Here is a 17,614-nt window from a genome sequence, read left to right as displayed (position 1 = left end):
ATCCCAAATATTTCACTCACCCTTTCCAAATCACATCCCCAAAATTCCGCCGCTTACTAACCAACGACAATACTCTCCAGATTCGCCGCAGGATTCTGCTTCACCGTAGTCTACGCAGCTTTATTAACAAAGACGAATCGAATCTCGAGAATCTTCAACGCGAGCAAGCACAGCGCAAAGCGGCCATCTTTTATATCGCCACGTTCGCAGCTGATTATCTGCTCGGGTCTGGTGTTCGTGCAGATTCTAATTAACGGTGTGTGGATGATAATCGACCCGGCTAGAGCGATGCACCATTATCCAACTAGAGAAGACAACTTGCTCGTATGCAACAGCTATGTGGACGCCAGTTACATGATCGCCTTCGCCTATCCAATTATGTTGATCGTGGTGTGCACGGTGTACGCGGTGCTCACCAGAAAAATCCCGGAGGCGTTCAACGAGAGCAAACATATCGGTGAGACGTGCAACATCGATGCAACTTTTGTCGAAAATTTTCGAACACTTCCGGGAGCCATTGTGCCAAAGGCATTTTCGATCTTGCGCTTAAAGCTTCCTCTTTTATGCCGGGGAATTAAAGTTCCTCGAACAGCCATTGAACTCGGGAACGTGGAATATTTTCCCATAGAGGATTCTATCGGTGGATTTTATACGAATTTTTAGAAAGTCTAAGTCGAATGGTCTGTTTGATTCTTTGATTTAGAAGCTTGAGATCTTGTGGTGGAATTGGTGTTTTATTAATGCAATTATTTGTAGAGTAGAAGATTAAATTTAATATGGAAATTAAATTTTTGTGAATTTATTTGGGAAGAAGAAGAAAGTTTATGTGGGAATTTAGAATATAATTTGAGTGTTTGATGATCTTTCTTGAAAAATCTTATGTAGATTTGATCTAAGTAATCTTCTCTGTTTAGGTTTCACAATGTACACCACCTGCGTCATTTGGTTAGCCTTTGTGCCACTGTATTTCGGTACAGGGAACAATGTGGCTCTGAGAATCACCTCAATGTCAGTAACTATAAGTCTCTCGGCATCGGTTACTATAGCGTGTCTCTTCAGTCCAAAGGTATGTGATTCGCTCAAAGGGATATAATTCGCTGTATCGGAAAGTAAGGGTCTTTGATGTGTAATTGTTGTCGCCAGTTATATATCATTTTGATTCGACCTGAGAGGAACGTGCGTCAGAGCATGATGCCAGCTAGATACAGCACCACGAAGAGTTCGGCTGTCACTGCTACAAATGCATCAAGTATGATAGCGCCGATTACTTTGACAGCGGCTACGTGTGATCAGAATAAAGCTGTTAAGAAACACATTATCACTACCATTGATTGTTCAACTCAGAGCGAATGTAAGTCAAGATCTCATCAAATTAAAATATTTCAACTTGTGGTTATACTTGTGCTATATTAAATAACTTGTACCATTATGCCACTGTGACACAACTGAACAATGTGATAAAGATGGAAATTTAGGAATATGAAAATAAATTGCATATAGAAATTCGCAGATTTAGAAATTCAGAAGTTCAAGCATAATTTCCAAACTTCGAAGCTAAATCAGAACATACATGTTCGCATAATTTAACCGGAGGACTCTCAAAGGAGCCGTCGTTTCAGTTTGATAATTCTGCCCGGAACACGGAACACCTTTTAATTGAAGGTGCTCACGTGATTCCGAGCTCACGTTCTTATCAGCGCGTATCTCGCGTAAAACCGAGGCTTTTAATTAAACCTCCCGACAAAAACTGACAATTTCACGTTTCTAATCTGCCAAGAGATGCCGCGGGCAAGCATCTGTTTAAAGCAGTTGTCTGATAAAGATGTTGCCACAAAAAGTGCACTCGCAAAATCTAAAACTCTGTACATGCTTCTTAACGTTCTTTTAATATCGGATCGAGCGTTCTAGTTTAATTGCAACGGAAAATTCTGTTCCTCTGTCGCATATTCTTTTGTGTAGTATCCTATGGCGATGTTCTATAATTACATTTTGTTTAACTTGATATTATGTGTATTTTGATTACTATATTTTATGATATAACAATTACTGTATCTACGAAAAAGAACATTTTGATGGCACGTACTAGTTTCTGGTGAAAAGTTGAAAATACTAATTATTATATTGTATGACATCGGTATATTATACTGAATGATATGTATTATACGTATGATAAAGAAAATTAGAGAAAATACAATATAATTATTAAATTGTATGACATCAGTATATTATACTGAATATGTATTATATGTATGATAAAGAGAATTAGAGGAAATACAATATAATTATTAAATTGTATGACGTCAGTATATTATACTGAACATGTATTACATGTATGATAAAGAGAATTAGAGAAAATATAATATAATTATTATACTGTATGACATCAATATATTATACTGAATGATATAATGTATGATAAAGAGAATTAGATCACTTAGAAATTAAGAATTAGGTCACTTAAAAATATTGAACTTGTACATTCAACCTAAACACCAATAAAATTAACTAAACATTTATTTCGTAGACTACGAGCTGGAAGTAAAAGACCGAAAGAACGGAAAGCCACCACCGACAGTAGTTTCACGATCGACCCAGACAAGCAACGAGAAGGATTCGAACGCAATCGTTTCGAGCAAAGATTCGAACGCAATCGTTTCGAGCAAAGATTCAAACGAGAACACCGCCACAACGAAACAACTGAACAACAATGCGAGAATAGGAAACGGACCAGTAAACCAGAGCGACGTTCCCTTATAGCAGATGGCCCCGGTAGAAGCAGACATTTTGTCTGCGAATCTGAAGCCAATCTCGAAGAAACCCGTAATAGTTTGAACAGATGTCTGAGTATCGATAATATTTTGTAAATACGACTGAACATACTTGGAGCTGTTGAATATCGATGTGATGATCGCAGGTATACTTCAAACGATGTTTAACCCTTCTGACCCGACATATTGGACGAAATTGTGAATCTAGTTGCGGTATAAAATTGGGGTGCTGATAAGTTTCGAAAGATTTGAATTAGCATAGAATTGTGGGATGGATTGAATTTGGAAGGATGGAGTTAGGATGGTAAATGTCTTGGTTAGGACTATGCAACGAAATTTCTATTGGGGTCAGGAAGGTTAAGGTTTCATGGCTCTAAGAATGTGTGAAATTGTGTAAGTTGAAGTGTCGAGCGTCAGAAGATGTCTTGTAGACAATGAGTGTTAGGCTTCTTTTGAACCAGGAGAAACTGCCCATCACTTGCTAAATTTGCAGGAACTCGATGTTTCAATCCCGATTCCAAATTTTTTAATTTTGGAACTTCTAAATTTCCAACTTCTCAAGTTTCCAATTCCCCAAAGTTCAAATTCTCAGTCTCCAACTCTTCAAATTTCAAATTTCTCAAGTTTCCAACTCTCCAAAGTTTCCAACTCTTCCAAATTTCAAATTTTCCAAGTTTCCAACTCCCCAATGTTTAAATTTTCCAAATCTCCAACTCTCCAAATTTCCAACTTCTCAAGTTTCCAACTCTCCAAAGTTTACATTCTCCAAATCTCCAACCCTTCAAATTTCCCACTTCTCAAGTTTCCAACTCTCCAAAGTTTAAATTCTCCAAGCCTCCAACCTTTCAAATTTCCAATTCCTCAAAATTCAAATTCTCCAAGTCTCGATCTCTCCAAATTTCAAATTTCGCAAGTTTCCAACTCCCCAAAATTCAAATTCTCCAAGTGTTCATTTCTCCAAATTTCAAATTTGTCAAGTTTGCAACTCCCCAAGTTCCCAATTCTCCAACTCTCCAAATTTCTCAAGTTTCCAATTCCCAAAATTTCCATCTCCCCTTAAATTCCCCAAATCCCCAAAATTCTAAATTAAAAATATTAAAATCTTTCGCAGCCAAAAATCGAGTGATGGGTATCTACGCCGCCATTTTCTCCAAAGAAGCCATGTTCGCGACCGTACGATAGAATAAATTTTGACTGAATTTTCCAAGCAAAATTCGATTCTTGGTACTCGATAATTTATAGAAAATTAAACAAACCGAGGAGGACGCTGGATACACAAGATTACACGATACGTGATCACCATTTGCAATTAATTGTTAAGTCGCGTTTGAAATACTGCTCTGGTTTCTTCTGTGATCATAGCGTAATTCGTATGATAATCACGTGTAATTGCATAAATCTCTTTTGTACATACACCATGATACTTCATAATCTGTGCACGCGAATCGTTCATCAAGTTAACTAATTGTAAATATCGATTTAGTTCGTTATTATGTAAAAAGTATTTCCGTAACCAGATCCTTGCCAAATATTAAGAGTTTGCGTCCACACGCGACGATCTTCTAACAATGATCAGAATTTTTGTAAAAGGAAATGAGACACGGTGAAACGATAGTTATTCGACACGGTTCATTTTTCTGTATATACATTCCATCGTGTAAATATTACATAAAACATAAGTTAGCGAAGAAAAGTTGTGCACGTTCGAAACTATTTACAATTCGCTTAAAGTCTTGTCGACGTTTCCATGTACGAACGTTGATCTTTAGATACGTTTTCTCTTCTTTTCGAATCTTCTTCTCTGCAGACTATAGGAATTGCTACAAGTAGAATTGAAACGCGATCAACGCGTCGATCAGTCTTCTCGTAAGGTCTAGCCATTCGAATTTTATTGTAACGCGGACGGCTTTGTACGATGTAAGGATCATTCTGTTGATGTCGAGGTATAGTTAGGGAAAGTGGTATAGTGTGGTTTTAAAATTAGTTAAGTTTAGTGGACCAAAGTTCCCAAATTCGAACATTCACAAGTCCCAAAGTTTGAAATACTAAAAATTTCAAAATTCCACAGTTTTGTGATTCTGATATTAAAAAATATAAAAATTTAATAATTTTATAGTGTCAATCCCAGGATACCAAAATTCTAAAGTTATAAAAGTCCAAAACTTTAAACTCCCAAAGTTGCAGAAATATAAAATGATAGTCACGATTGACCCAATTTACGACCACGCTATATCAAGTCCCCAACTATAGGTAACATTAAGAGTTGTAAATTCGTTTCGTAGAATCGCAATAACGCGATAAACATATCCACTCTGACCCGTATACCTAGCCGATTTCTTGATAGAGATAAACTACAATTAATTCTAATTACTAATTTGTTTTTAACACCTTCGCTGTACTAACAGGGTCACCAAATTTTCGGTGCCCGACATGAATCGAGTTTTATAAACTATTATTTCCATAACAGCGAACGTGTTAAATAACGATTTTATGGATCAATTTATAATTCTTTTTTTAATTTTTATAGAAGCGATAGTTTCAGCCCGACTTTGGATACAAATGAGCCCGGTATCCATTGTTTGGCGCGCAATAACTGTTTCGTATTGGAACAAAGCCTTGTTCAATGATTTCGAATTTTGACGAATAATTTCATTTTGAAAGTAATGCGTGGTTAAATGAAACGAGTCCAAGGTTTAAGGTTAAAAAGTGATAAGGGAAATATTTGATCGTTCTCGAACCGTAACGTTCGATCCGCGTGTAAATATTCGAAACTATACGATTGTACATATTAAGTGATATCTAAGGCATGAAACGAAGATGTTAGTTCATATGGAACCAATTTAGACGTAAACTCTACGAAAGATTAAACGAAAGGTGTAACGACGAACGATGAGACAATGCAATGGCGGCGTTAAGAGAATTGTTTAAAACTAATTATCGAACCGTTATAATCTAAGCATATTTTAAATACAAGCGATAAGTTAGAGACACGTATAACGCGTGTGGTATTACGATGTATCCGTTAACATGAACGAATGGAATTAATGCGGAAAATGAAAATCGAGTAACAATAAAATCAATCGTGAAATTATTTGTCAGTGTATTTCTTGTCCACGTTATCAAACTTTAGAACTTTATTATATCACAAGCTAAGTTCCAGAACGATTATTTTTAAGAAGTCTGCAACCCCTAAAATTTCAGTAACCTCAATTTATTCAATAACAAAACTAATTTTCTGTATTAAGATATAAATAATCTTCAACTAAAATGCTCTACTATATTTAAAATATAAATTACTTACGTTATCCTTAATCGAATAAGGTCTATCAAATCCTCACTCTGGTCTGTACATAAATGTGCTGTTTGATTTCCATTAGGTGCATCTCACAATAATCGTACGATGTTTGTAAAATCTGTTTTATTTCTCAAAAAGTACAAAAAAAAGCTTTACAGAGAAAAAACGATGCGCTGTTAGCGGTGTAGACAGACAGAGAGACAGACAGACACAGACAGACAGACAGAATCCGATCGAGATGGTGATATGCCACGAGGTTTCACCTAAAGCTGAACTTCTCAATTTGGCTCATCACTCAGTTCGTGGTGCTTTACCGGGTTAGTAGATCCTGAAAATCCCGATTAGGCGTATCATTTGTGACTGGTCCCTGAATATACATTCAATTACACTAAACACGAAAAATTAGAATAATTGAAAAAAAAACGACGACTTTTCACTTACTTCCCAAAGCTGAATATCGCCTTCCAAATAAAAAAAGAAGCTTTACTACCAATTAAACGATGGAATTTCGATGTCGATATCTACCTATAACTGGCGAATATAGTGATCCAAAAATCGTGGTACAAAATGGCCGGTGATTCGTGCAAAAAATACAAGAAAACAATTTTCAAACTTTCAGAATATGCAAAATTATCTTTGCAAGAAGTATCAGTGTTTGTGTCACGATTTTTGAGGCACCCTATCTACGGAAGGAGAACACTATACAAGCCTAACAAGATCTAAATAATCTAAATGTAGAGCCGTAACCACGTGACGCAAAGGACAGGCGTTAAAGGGTGCAGAGAAATAGAAAAGCCTCGCTAAAATAAATGATCTTTTTATTCCATTAGCAATTACAACGCTTTGTAATCCGACAATCTTGTTCACTGAGCAACGTGTATCGTGTTCGTATACCGTTACATTCACCTAAACGCATCGTGACCTTCCCTTAACAATCATCGATTCGACTAGTTACGCTTTGTTTTCGTCATTATACCGCCTCATCACTAGGTATCGTCTTTAAGAAAAAAAAAAGAAAATAAAATGAAAAACAGACCATACGAAGTTAACGCAAACGATGAAATTAATACTGAGACACGTTTTTGAGACACGTGCAAACAACTCATCACACTGGACCCACCGTTCCTCGACGGCGATATAACAGATACGGACACAAATATTCGATTCACTGCTACAACTAATCGATCAGACTTTCTTATACGGGGTGCTCGACGTGACGGTCGCCACCATTTTCTGGACACTTTGGGACTAGTTCTGGACACTTTATTTTGGAGATTTGGGATTTTGGGACGTTTAAGAATTTCGAAGTTCTGGAACTACGAGATTGAACTTTAGAATTTTTTAATTTGTAAAATTTGGGACTTTGAAAATGTTGGAAACGTTAGGACTTAGGACCTTGAAATTTTTAGGGAACAGAAATTTTTTAGCGTGGAATTTTTGTACTTTGGGACTCTGATACAATTTAAAAATTTTGGAACTTTGGGAAAAATTAAACTAGCGTACCTAAAAAATCGTGGCGACCACGAGAACACCCTGTACATAGTTGACGAACCCGGTCTCGGTATCATTCACACCTTACAACGCAAAGTACGTATAAAATCTTTGGTTTGACTAAAAAACTCTCGTACACGCTACGCTTACAAAATTCGAAAGCTTATTCATTATAAAAGTACTGTTTCTCTTGTAAGAAAAGTTTCGGTTGAATTCTCGATGTGAAGACAATCACAATATGTTCACCATCATCGTAATACGATTCATTCCATTTCTTCTTTTTACATCTAATTTGATAAACAATTAGACGGCATTCGAGTTGAACTTCAGCTCGTGTTTACAACGATTTATTTGATCAACTCGAATGCAGTTCTTATATAGTTCAATGATCTTTGTAAGCTCAGCTAATGTTAAAAGTGCAATTTAATAATGAAAAATCTACTTTAGATGTACGTACATTGTTTAACAATGACGAACAGTTAATTTCGAATATAAAATCTTTGAATGATTGTATACCTCATTTTATGAAATATTGAATCTAATCGTACCGATTCGAAAGGACCGAATATAATGCACTTATGATTTATAGATTTTCGTTTTCGTTTGCCTATAGATCTATGCTACTTCAATATTTCCATGCACTTGTTAACTTTTATTAGATTTTAAATACAATTTAATGAATAAATTCGTTCATATATTACCCTTTTCCCACTTTTCTTTTCTCATTCTAACATTTAACGTAGGCAATGATTTCGAAAAAATTTATAAATTGAACGTAACAAAATGTTCATGTAAACATATACTATCATTAAACAAACACAACAATATTTACAAAAACTCTCTTTGTTTAAATTAAAACTTAGTTTCTTTAGAATTTATATGAGATGCCATGTCATGGCAATGAACCTTCTTTTGTTCGCAATAAACATGTGGGCCATTATTTATCGCAGTTTACATTAGTGTAGGATTGCAAGGTCCTTGAGAATTGTCGAATGCAAAATTACAAGTAACGTACTACAATCCTGTCATCGATGAGATACATTTCACGTGATAAAATATTACTGTATTTATGTCTTCCAGAACTTACCACTGCCTTTAATACCTTTGACCTTTTGTTGCTTCTTCTTTGGGTCTGGTGGTACTGATAATGCTTCTCTGCCAGATTCACTTCCACCTGCTCCTGAACTGCCGCCTGCTATGTCTGCCTCCTGTGCACCACCTCCTCCAGCATGCGCGGCGAGGGACTTTTTTATATTGGCAATCTGAAAAGAACCAAATATTTTAGTACAAAGTTTTCTTTCTCCAAATATTTCTATATAAAGAAACTTACATCTCTCTGTACAGTCTCCTTGTGATAAATAGCTGCCTGCTTTTCAACGTTGGCTATCGTAACTTGTTCCTCGATACACGCTAATACAGAGCCACAAGCTTGACCCCAAGCAGCTAAAGTTTCAGCCACCACACCTGTATCGCCAGGTCTAACATCACGCCCTAAACCGGCATAATCTACCTCTAATTGTGAATTCTTTTGATCTAATTTACCATGTATTATGTCTGCATAAATGGCTTCAATTATTAAATCTTCTAAATCTCTAACATTTTTTATATCCAGCTCCTCCAACAATGTAGAATACGGTATACATCTAGACTTTGTGGCTAATGTAACAATTGTTAAATGCTGGAGCTTTTTCTTTTGAACTGGAGTTAATTCTAGAACCTTTTCTTTATTTTCCAAGTACTCTTTGTATGTGCCGTAAGCAAACAAATTCAATGTGTTCCAATATTGAACGTATGGTCCATTTGCTAATTCTTTAATATTGGGCATATCTAATAACTCTCCAAAGACATGAACTCCTGGTGTTTCTACAGCTTGTCTTATAAGTTCTAGTGCAGCTGCGCCTTTAGCAGTTTTTGCAAGTAGAACGAACTGTTCTAAAGGATTATTACTTGACTTTTCTGTAGTAGTTGCACCGGTCATGTTGAACCTATTAAACAAATATCAATTGATAGAAAATTCTACACTTCTTGCTTGAGCAATAATTGAAATGCTTTAGGTTTAACAAAATTTATTATAAAAGCGACAAACTCAGGAAAATCAAGAATCATAATTATATGACAGGTTAGGAAATAAGTATTTAGTATATTCTGTAGCCGAACACTGTTAAAAACCAAGAAAGAAATATTTATTATCTCAAGAATTTCGTTCAAAATATATGTTAATTATGTAAGTATGACTTACTCTATTCGATGTTTACAAATACGAAACTACTCCTACTGAATATGCTTTTGAATAAGGGCAATTATCTACAGTCGTACAAATTCTACCACGAGAAAGAAACAGAACCACCACAAGACAAGGTGCTATTTTATAGAAATGAGATATGGGAAGGCACAATATGATATTATATAAAAGGATTAATTAAGAAAAAAGTATTTCAAGCATATTTTTCTATAATCAATATATTATTCGTTCGACATAAGATCATACTCAATGCGCGCAGCTCCGCTAACTTCAGTAGTCTCCCCACCATTTATAGCAATCCCACTACTATGTTTCACTTCGCCGGTCATATATAGAGTGGAATATTCTAGAATAGAGGGCACCATGTATTTACGAATATCCGTTGAAGGCGTTGAAGGCAAAATGGCCGTGTGATTCTTTCGTTGAATGGACGTAAGTTTGTGAGAATAAACGTTACTTTGATTGAAACACTAAAAAAGTATTCGCGTTCATTTAAACAATAAAATGACCGCGATACCTGGTACTGTGGCCTTTGACGAATATGGACGGCCTTTCATCATCCTTCGGGATCAGGAGAAACAAAAACGTTTAACCGGTATTGATGCAATTAAGGTAAATTTATATTTTCATATAATTTCATTCATTGTTCCTCATTGAATAATCAGCAATAATTTTGCCTATACATTTTACTCATAATTCTGTTCGGTATAGTCAGTTTGGGGTTCTAGCAATGACTTTTAAGTTTGACCACGTGAAAAGAGCAATGGCGACGTTTTGGGCTTGGCAATTAACCGAGAAAATAATGTTTTTTACTTAAATTAATCATAAAATGAATATTATATTCATCGCTACTTTAAATTGAATTTAGGGGATAATTTATTTTCATTTACTCTTTTATACTTTTCACTTATTAGAAGATTTTGGTGGCAATGCTTTTGCCCATATAAGGAAATTAATGGGGCTCATACAGTAGTTCAGTATGATACTATAAATTTGATTTGTTATCAACCTGTTGGAAATTTAATATGTAATATACATATCATTGTATATAATAAGTTATTGTACATATCATACTTTTATTATTCATAATAAATTAATAATTTTTTAATTGTAGTCACATATTTTGGCAGCCCGCAATGTGGCCAACATTCTTAGAACCTCCTTGGGACCTAAAGGTCTTGATAAGTTGATGGTGAGCTCTGATGGAGATGTTACCGTGACAAATGATGGAGCAACCATTCTGAAGAACATGGATGTGGACCATGAAATTGCCAAATTGATGGTTCAGTTATCTCAATCTCAAGATGACGAGATTGGAGATGGTACTACTGGAGTAGTAGTGCTAGCTGGTGCCCTTTTGGAACAAGCAGAACAATTGTTAGATAAAGGAATTCATCCAATTAGAATAGCAGATGGTTTTGAAATGGCAGCAAAGTGTGCAACGGATCACTTGAAAGAGATTGTAGATGATTTTGAAGGCAGCACAGAAAATTTAGAGCCATATATTAAAATTGCTATGACTAGTCTTGGTTCAAAAATGTAATTATTACATTTTATGTTCAAATCTTTTAATCTGAATATATCTGCATATTTGCAATATTTTCTTTACTTCTTTCAGCATCAACAAGTGTCATAGACAAATGGCTGAAATAGCTGTGAATGCTGTATTTGCAGTATTAGATCCTGTTTCACGCGACGTGAATTTTGAACTGATAAAGGTAGAAGGGAAAGTTGGTGGTAGATTAGAAGATACTGTCTTAGTTCGTGGTGTTGTAATTGACAAGGACTTCAGTCATCCTCAAATGCCTAAGGTAAATACTTCTCTTAGTACAAGGCTAAATATATAAACAGATTTTATCTAATGATGACAAAAAGCAACAGAGAAGGGTAAAGTTCAGAAAATTGTCTAGCTTACTTTTCATGAACTTGGATCTATTCCTTTGATTAGTTTTCAATTAGTCTTTGGAAAAGTGAAGGTTCACATTAAAGTAGCTATTTAAGGATCTGATCTTTGCAGTGGCTTCAATGATCAAAGGATTATGAGAGCTGAAGGCATAAGAATTGTTTCCTTTCTAATGAATTCTTTAAAATCATAATATGAAAGAGAATTGTATGTATTGTTACAGAGGTTGGAGGATGTTAAATTGGCAATTTTGACCTGCCCGTTTGAACCACCCAAGCCAAAAACGAAACATAAGTTGGATGTTACTTCCGTTGACGACTACAGAGCGCTGCGCGAGTACGAGCGGGAGAAGTTCACGGAAATGGTGAAAAGGATTAAGGATGCTGGTGCAACACTCGCCATTTGTCAATGGGGATTTGATGATGAAGCCAATCATCTTCTCCTTCAAAATCAGTTACCTGCAGTCAGATGGGTTGGTGGCCCAGAAATTGAGGTAAGTTTCCAGTCTTCATACACATACACTTTGCCCAATGACGACAAAGCGCAATAGAAGAGGGTGTAAGTTAAGATATCTGACTGTTGCTATTTTCAGAATTTTTTCTGATCTCTTATATTAGTGTTCTATTATGAGAATAAACGGGAATTCTGTAAATTCAGTAGTTAGTAATCTTTCTTTCACTGTGGCTCTAATGATCCAAAGATTATGAGATCCGAGGGCTTAGACGTTTTTCTTTGATCACATAAAGTAAGAATGAGAATAAAGACGAGAAACAGTAACGAGTATTATTTCCAGCTAATTGCCATTGCCACCGGTGGTCGCATTGTTCCACGTTTTGAAGAGTTGACTCCAGAGAAACTTGGCCATGCAGGCATCGTCAGGGAACTAACTTTCGGTACAACTAAAGATCGAATGCTTGTCATCGAAGAATGCAAGAACTCTCGGGCGGTCACCATCTTCATCCGCGGTGGAAATAAGATGGTAAGTGAAATTTTCATATTAAATAAAAATGAAGGGCAAGGAGAATTTCAGCGGTATTATTTCAATATACCTAACTGACCAGACACCTTGCAAAAGCAATGCACCACGATATTTTATTAAATGTTCAATTGAAACTAAATTTAATTGAAGTTCATATATCTGATGCTACAACTATTCTTATAGACTTTTTTTCTTCGACAATCTCGTAGTCATATAGAGTTAATATCAGAGACATGGAAAGTGAACAGACTTATCAAATTATTTGTATTTTGCTTTCAAGATCATTGAAGAGGCGAAACGAGCTATTCATGATGCCTTGTGCACAGTTCGCAATGTCATCACGAACCAGAAGATTTTATATGGTGGCGGCGCTGCCGAAATTTCTTGTGCTCTCGCGTGCGCGGATCAAGCAAATAAGATCAGTACTTTGGAACAGTACGCGTTCCGTGCATTCGCAGAAGCCTTGGAAGCTGTTCCTATGGCTCTTGCTGAAAATTCCGGTCTTTCTCCCGTAGACACCTTGACCACAATAAAAGCTCGCCAGTTTCTCGAGAATAATCCCTGCCTTGGTATCGACTGTTTGAATCGTGGCACTGCAGGTACGTAATCGGATGTCTTAAAATCATTACTTGTCATGATCCGTAACAATAATTTATCGTTACAGATATGAAAGTGCAAAATGTTGTCGAAACATTAACGAGCAAAACGCAACAAATTTTATTAGCCACGCAATTGGTAAAGATGATACTTAAAATCGATGATATACGCTCGCCAAATGATGCCGGTGACGCAGCCTAAATTTTTTGTAATTCTTCTACATTGAATTATTGTATGAAGAGAATCAATTATATATTTAATTATACCTCACCTTTTTTGCTTCGATCAGCTTCATTCACATTTCTAACGAATAACTGCGTTCAATTTAGTTAACGTTCTGTCATTGAATTATAATTTATACGATAATATTGTGATACAATGCAAATAAAATGTTTTACTTTTAATAAACGTTCTTCATGTTTCTTTGAGGTTATGTTCATAGCGGTATTATAGGTTGAGTCATAAATAGTTGAGAGGTAAGAATTTCCATCAACGATCTTTCGTTTATTTTTCATTGTAGGAACAAATAAATTTTTGTCACATCGAGTCAAGGTATAATCATGTAAACGGGTTATTGTTTCTGTACACTCCGGGTTATGGGAATTTCGTTTTCGAAAAGTTTTACAGGTATGCATCCGTGAAGCGTGAACGTAAATGCAGATCAACGTAGGAAACAGAATTTGGTTAAATTCTACTAATAAAATGGCACAGAATACAATCGCTTGTACATACATATAAATTATATTATAATAACAATATATACCTCTGTCTTTCTCTCTCCTTCTCTTTGCTCTTGTATTTTCTGCCTTCTGTGTCTGTACTCGCCAGACCTCATATGTTATTCTCTCTCGTATTACAAAATATACAATCTATACCCAACGTAACGTTATTAATCTCTCGCCTTTCCTTTTCTTTGTACACGTTAAGTACACCTCCAATAGACTTCCGACAATTACGTGCATAAAGTTCTTGCTTGGAGTTGCAATATATTGACCTCAACAACTGTCGATAGACTAATACAATATCGAGAAACAACGCATTTCTTAAATCTCTTTAAATCTTCGTAACAACGTTTCTGTATTTCACAATACAGAATTCGGCACTTTGTTTCACAATTGCATTGCATTTTCTTTGTTTTTTTTTTTTTTGTATCTCACTACCTCTCATTTACAGATATCTCTAAATCGTTTTCATTCAATTCGGATGTATGAATTGCAAGCTCCAGCAGAGCCTTATATTCGACGCCATCCTTAAGTCTTTGACGCGTAATCATTAAGAACAACGAAAAATGTATCTGTCGTTCGTGAAACGAATCCTTTAAATCGACATGTTTACGCAGACAACGGTAGGAATGATACTTTGTTAAATACAAATTACTCGAGTAAAAAAAAATATATATAAAACGTGATTTCGATGACCCGCTCGATGCGTTACCTAATTTGTTTAGCCAAAGTGATCAGCGCAGCTAATTCCTTTCTTTCTTTTTCTCCGCCCTTGGTTTCTTGTTGTTATTTCTTAATAAATAGGCTATACGAATTTGATTACTCGATATTCAACTAAAAGTTACATGCGCAGCGGGGTCTCTAAGTTTCTCATTTGCTATGATTACACTTTTTTGAGCATGGGCAGGTGAAGTACTTCTGGTATTTCAATATCTTCTAGCCGAATGTCTGATGGATTGAACGGGAATCTTACTGGATACGAGTACATCAGATCCATTAACAACTGAAAAAGAAAAATTATTTGTTTAGTCAAATGTTTAACATAAGTCGTATTTTTCTCAATTAATAAAACTTACTTGTTCGTTGTTTTCGCGGCGTTCGTTCAATTTTTCTTGTACTTTCTTGATGAACGAAACCGGTACACGGGTCTCGAAATCGTCCGCGGGCGTATACAAATTTAGAATCTTTACTATTTGATTCGCGGACAATTTGTTACACATTTCGCATACGGCATCTACATCGTCGTCTGTCTTTCGAGCTTGCAACAATTGTGCCGCTTGTATGATCGGGTGGAAAGCTACTGCCGCTACCTCCAATCGTCGATCCCTTGCCCATTGCTCTAAATGGCTCAGGTTGTACCTGGAGAAAGAATGTTATGTTCTTATAATGGAGAATTGAGTCACGGTGTGAAGTATAGTTGAGTACAACGTAGATTTTGGAAAATGGAGATCTTGGGTAGCTCAAGGTTTCAAATTCTCAGGTTTTGTGATTCCCAAATTTCTCAATTCTCAAATCCCCAATTTCCAAATTTTCCAATTCCCAAGTTTTCTAACTCCCAATTTCCCCAATTCCAATTTCCCAATTCCCAATTTCCCTAATTCCCACACTCCCCAATTCCCACATTCCCCAATTCCCACATTTCCCAATTCCCACATTCCCCAATTTCTACATTTCCCAATTCACAAATTCCCCAATTCCCACATTCCCCAATTTCCACATTTCCCAATTCACAAATTCCCCAATTCCAATTTCCCAATTCCCACATTCCCCAATTCCCACATTCCCCAATTCCCACATTCCCCAATTCTAATTTCCCCAATTCCCAGTTTCCCCAATTCCCACCTTCCCCAATTCCCAATTTCCCCAATTCCTAATTTCCCCAATTCCCAAGTCCCCAGTTTCCAAATTTTCCAGTTCTCAAATCTCCTATTTCCAAAATTCCCAATTCCAAATTTCCTTATTTCCAAATCATCTAATTTCCTAATTCCTAAATTCCCCAATTCCCAAATTGTCAAATCTAAAATTCCTCATTCTCAGCACCCCATTACACCCAACTCCCCCAAGCCCTACAAAGAAGAGAACCAACCTTATTTGCATGCCCTTCGTCCAGTGACATAGCTCGTTCCTCAGCAGCAAATTATTCAAAGCGCTAGCACACATGAAATAGAAGAGCTGTCTAAATAATTGTGAAACGATTTCAGCATCGACACCATGATACTGAAGCGTCTTATACACGGAAGTAAGTTCGTCTAGTAGTTTATTAAGCTTCTGTTGCGTGGACTCCGGTTCTTCACCCATGGAAGAGGATCGTGGTCTGCCAGGCTTATTAGAATTTAACCCTGTAATTGCTTCGTGTTCCAGAAGTGCAGGAACCGTTAACGCCTGGATTCTGTCTCGAAGATTCGTCATGATATTATTAAAGATCCAAAGCGCCACGTTGCTCAAAACAACCCTGTATTCGGCCAGATCGAAATTTCTCAAACATTGTTCGTTCTGTCTGGGAGTGTTTTCGCTCTGGAACGGTTTGTCCCCGGAATACTGTTTCATACAGTGCAGCAATCTTAAGGTGTTGCTGAGCCACAGAACGCTGGAGTCGAAGTCCTCGCGTTTTTTGACCACGCGTTTTACGGCGTTCAGGTAAGTAGTTAACAGTGATCGAATTTTCTCGTCGTCCTTTATGCAGTCTGTGTGTCTGATACACATGAAGAGGATGTAGGCTGGTAGACCGGGTAGCAATGTTACCGCGACCCTAGGTTTCAGGTCTGAAAAATTGAGGATGTTTGAAATTGCTTTAACTACTTAACTATGGAATTTAATTTCAAAAGATCACCACAGGGTGCGGAATTAAAAACAAACAATGACGTGTATGCACGTTGAACGCAGGGCAAATGGTACTATTATACATTTTACGAAAAACGAAGAAGGATTACATTTTTATTCGTCAAAAAAACTAGCAATTCGTTTCTGAATACGTTACTCAAACGCACCGCAGTAGAGATTTGGTCCAGCGTGTATACACATCGAATGCACTTAATTAAATTTGCAATACTGTAATTTGAAATTTAGTTTACCGATAACGAGGTGTCGTATTATTACGTTGATATGTTCTTTCTTGAATTCGAACATGCCCTCGTAGTCTCTCTCCTTCTTTCGAATGACCGGTAAGTTACTTCCGTTTTCGGAGTGACCGGTGGAAGACATTATAGTGGAATCGGTCGTCGACTCTGTGGTATATGGCACTGTGGAGCAGATATATAATATTATAGTTAATATATATGTTATTAAATATTAAAGGTTGGTCGTAAATGTGGTTTATGAGCAGGGGTGAGTATGGTCTATGAGGTGCGATGAATATGAACGTTAGACCACCACTCACCGGCGCCTTTCGACATAAAAGCGCGATCCTTCTGTTCCTTATTGTTAGTATCGTCTCCATCGACTTTGTAAGCATTTAAATATTACAGCGATTTAATGGCAATTTTCATAACTTCATTCAACATTCATAACAAAATTCATAACACAATATTTTACTATGCTTGATTGTGACTCGCATATTCGTTCTCATGAAAATAATATTTATTCATAATATTTGTTCTTTTGTGTGATAAGAACATGTC

General features: G+C 36.3%; 4 protein-coding genes across 8 annotated transcripts in view; 2 read left to right on the top strand and 2 right to left on the bottom strand.

Annotated features, from left to right (window-relative positions):
• The window catches only part of Glurb (metabotropic glutamate receptor B), a 300,574-nt gene extending 294,729 nt beyond the window's left edge, over window positions 1–5,845 (top strand). For both annotated transcript variants that reach the window (XM_012285055.2, XM_076532779.1), the window contains exons 13-16: window positions 81–457; window positions 915–1,066; window positions 1,144–1,351; window positions 2,525–5,845. In XM_012285055.2, the coding sequence (XP_012140445.2) occupies window positions 81–457; window positions 915–1,066; window positions 1,144–1,351; window positions 2,525–2,757 (970 nt within the window). In that variant the 3' untranslated portion in view covers window positions 2,758–5,845. The remainder of the gene's footprint in view (window positions 1–80; window positions 458–914; window positions 1,067–1,143; window positions 1,352–2,524) is intronic.
• Window positions 5,846–6,171: 326 nt separating this feature from the next.
• CSN7 (COP9 signalosome subunit 7) lies at window positions 6,172–10,171 on the bottom strand. Of its 3 annotated transcripts, none has more exons than XM_003703119.3 (4): window positions 10,043–10,171; window positions 8,885–9,539; window positions 8,642–8,816; window positions 6,172–6,391 (listed from the first exon to the last, which is right to left on the bottom strand). In XM_003703119.3, the coding sequence occupies exons 1-4, from the start codon at window positions 10,159–10,161 to the stop codon at window positions 6,342–6,344; spliced, it is 999 nt and encodes a 332-aa protein (XP_003703167.2). In that variant the 5' UTR covers window positions 10,162–10,171; the 3' UTR covers window positions 6,172–6,341. The 3 variants fall into 3 exon arrangements, with proteins under 3 accessions (XP_003703167.2, XP_012140443.1, XP_012140441.1); XM_012285053.2 differs by lacking the exon at window positions 10,043–10,171 and adding an exon at window positions 9,794–10,036; XM_012285051.2 differs by lacking the exon at window positions 6,172–6,391 and adding an exon at window positions 6,865–7,060.
• Window positions 10,172–10,272: 101 nt separating this feature from the next.
• CCT5 (chaperonin containing TCP1 subunit 5) lies at window positions 10,273–13,683 on the top strand. Its single transcript, XM_003703118.3, has 7 exons — window positions 10,273–10,408; window positions 10,911–11,335; window positions 11,415–11,607; window positions 11,923–12,192; window positions 12,493–12,678; window positions 12,959–13,277; window positions 13,343–13,683. Exons 1-7 carry the CDS (start codon window positions 10,301–10,303, stop codon window positions 13,474–13,476), a joined length of 1,635 nt encoding a protein of 544 aa, XP_003703166.2. The 5' UTR covers window positions 10,273–10,300; the 3' UTR covers window positions 13,477–13,683.
• A 75-nt stretch (window positions 13,684–13,758) lies between these two features.
• Window positions 13,759–17,614, bottom strand: part of didum (dilute class unconventional myosin) — a 29,691-nt gene continuing 25,835 nt past the window's right edge. The window contains exons 17-21 of one of the 2 annotated variants that reach the window (XM_076532780.1): window positions 17,374–17,436; window positions 17,069–17,236; window positions 16,084–16,759; window positions 15,074–15,356; window positions 13,759–15,000 (exon numbers count right to left, since the gene is read on the bottom strand). In XM_076532780.1, coding sequence (XP_076388895.1) covers window positions 14,881–15,000; window positions 15,074–15,356; window positions 16,084–16,759; window positions 17,069–17,236; window positions 17,374–17,436 — 1,310 coding nt within the window. In that variant the 3' untranslated portion in view covers window positions 13,759–14,880. The remainder of the gene's footprint in view (window positions 15,001–15,073; window positions 15,357–16,083; window positions 16,760–17,068; window positions 17,237–17,373; window positions 17,437–17,614) is intronic. The other variant, XM_076532781.1, reaches the window with a different exon arrangement.

The sequence above is a fragment of the Megachile rotundata genome, chromosome 6 (genome assembly GCF_050947335.1).
Source record: "Megachile rotundata isolate GNS110a chromosome 6, iyMegRotu1, whole genome shotgun sequence".
Lineage (NCBI taxonomy): Eukaryota > Metazoa > Arthropoda > Insecta > Hymenoptera > Megachilidae > Megachile > Megachile rotundata.
The sequence above is the reverse complement of the archived record's forward strand: the minus strand, read 5'-3'. Positions and strand labels throughout refer to the sequence as shown.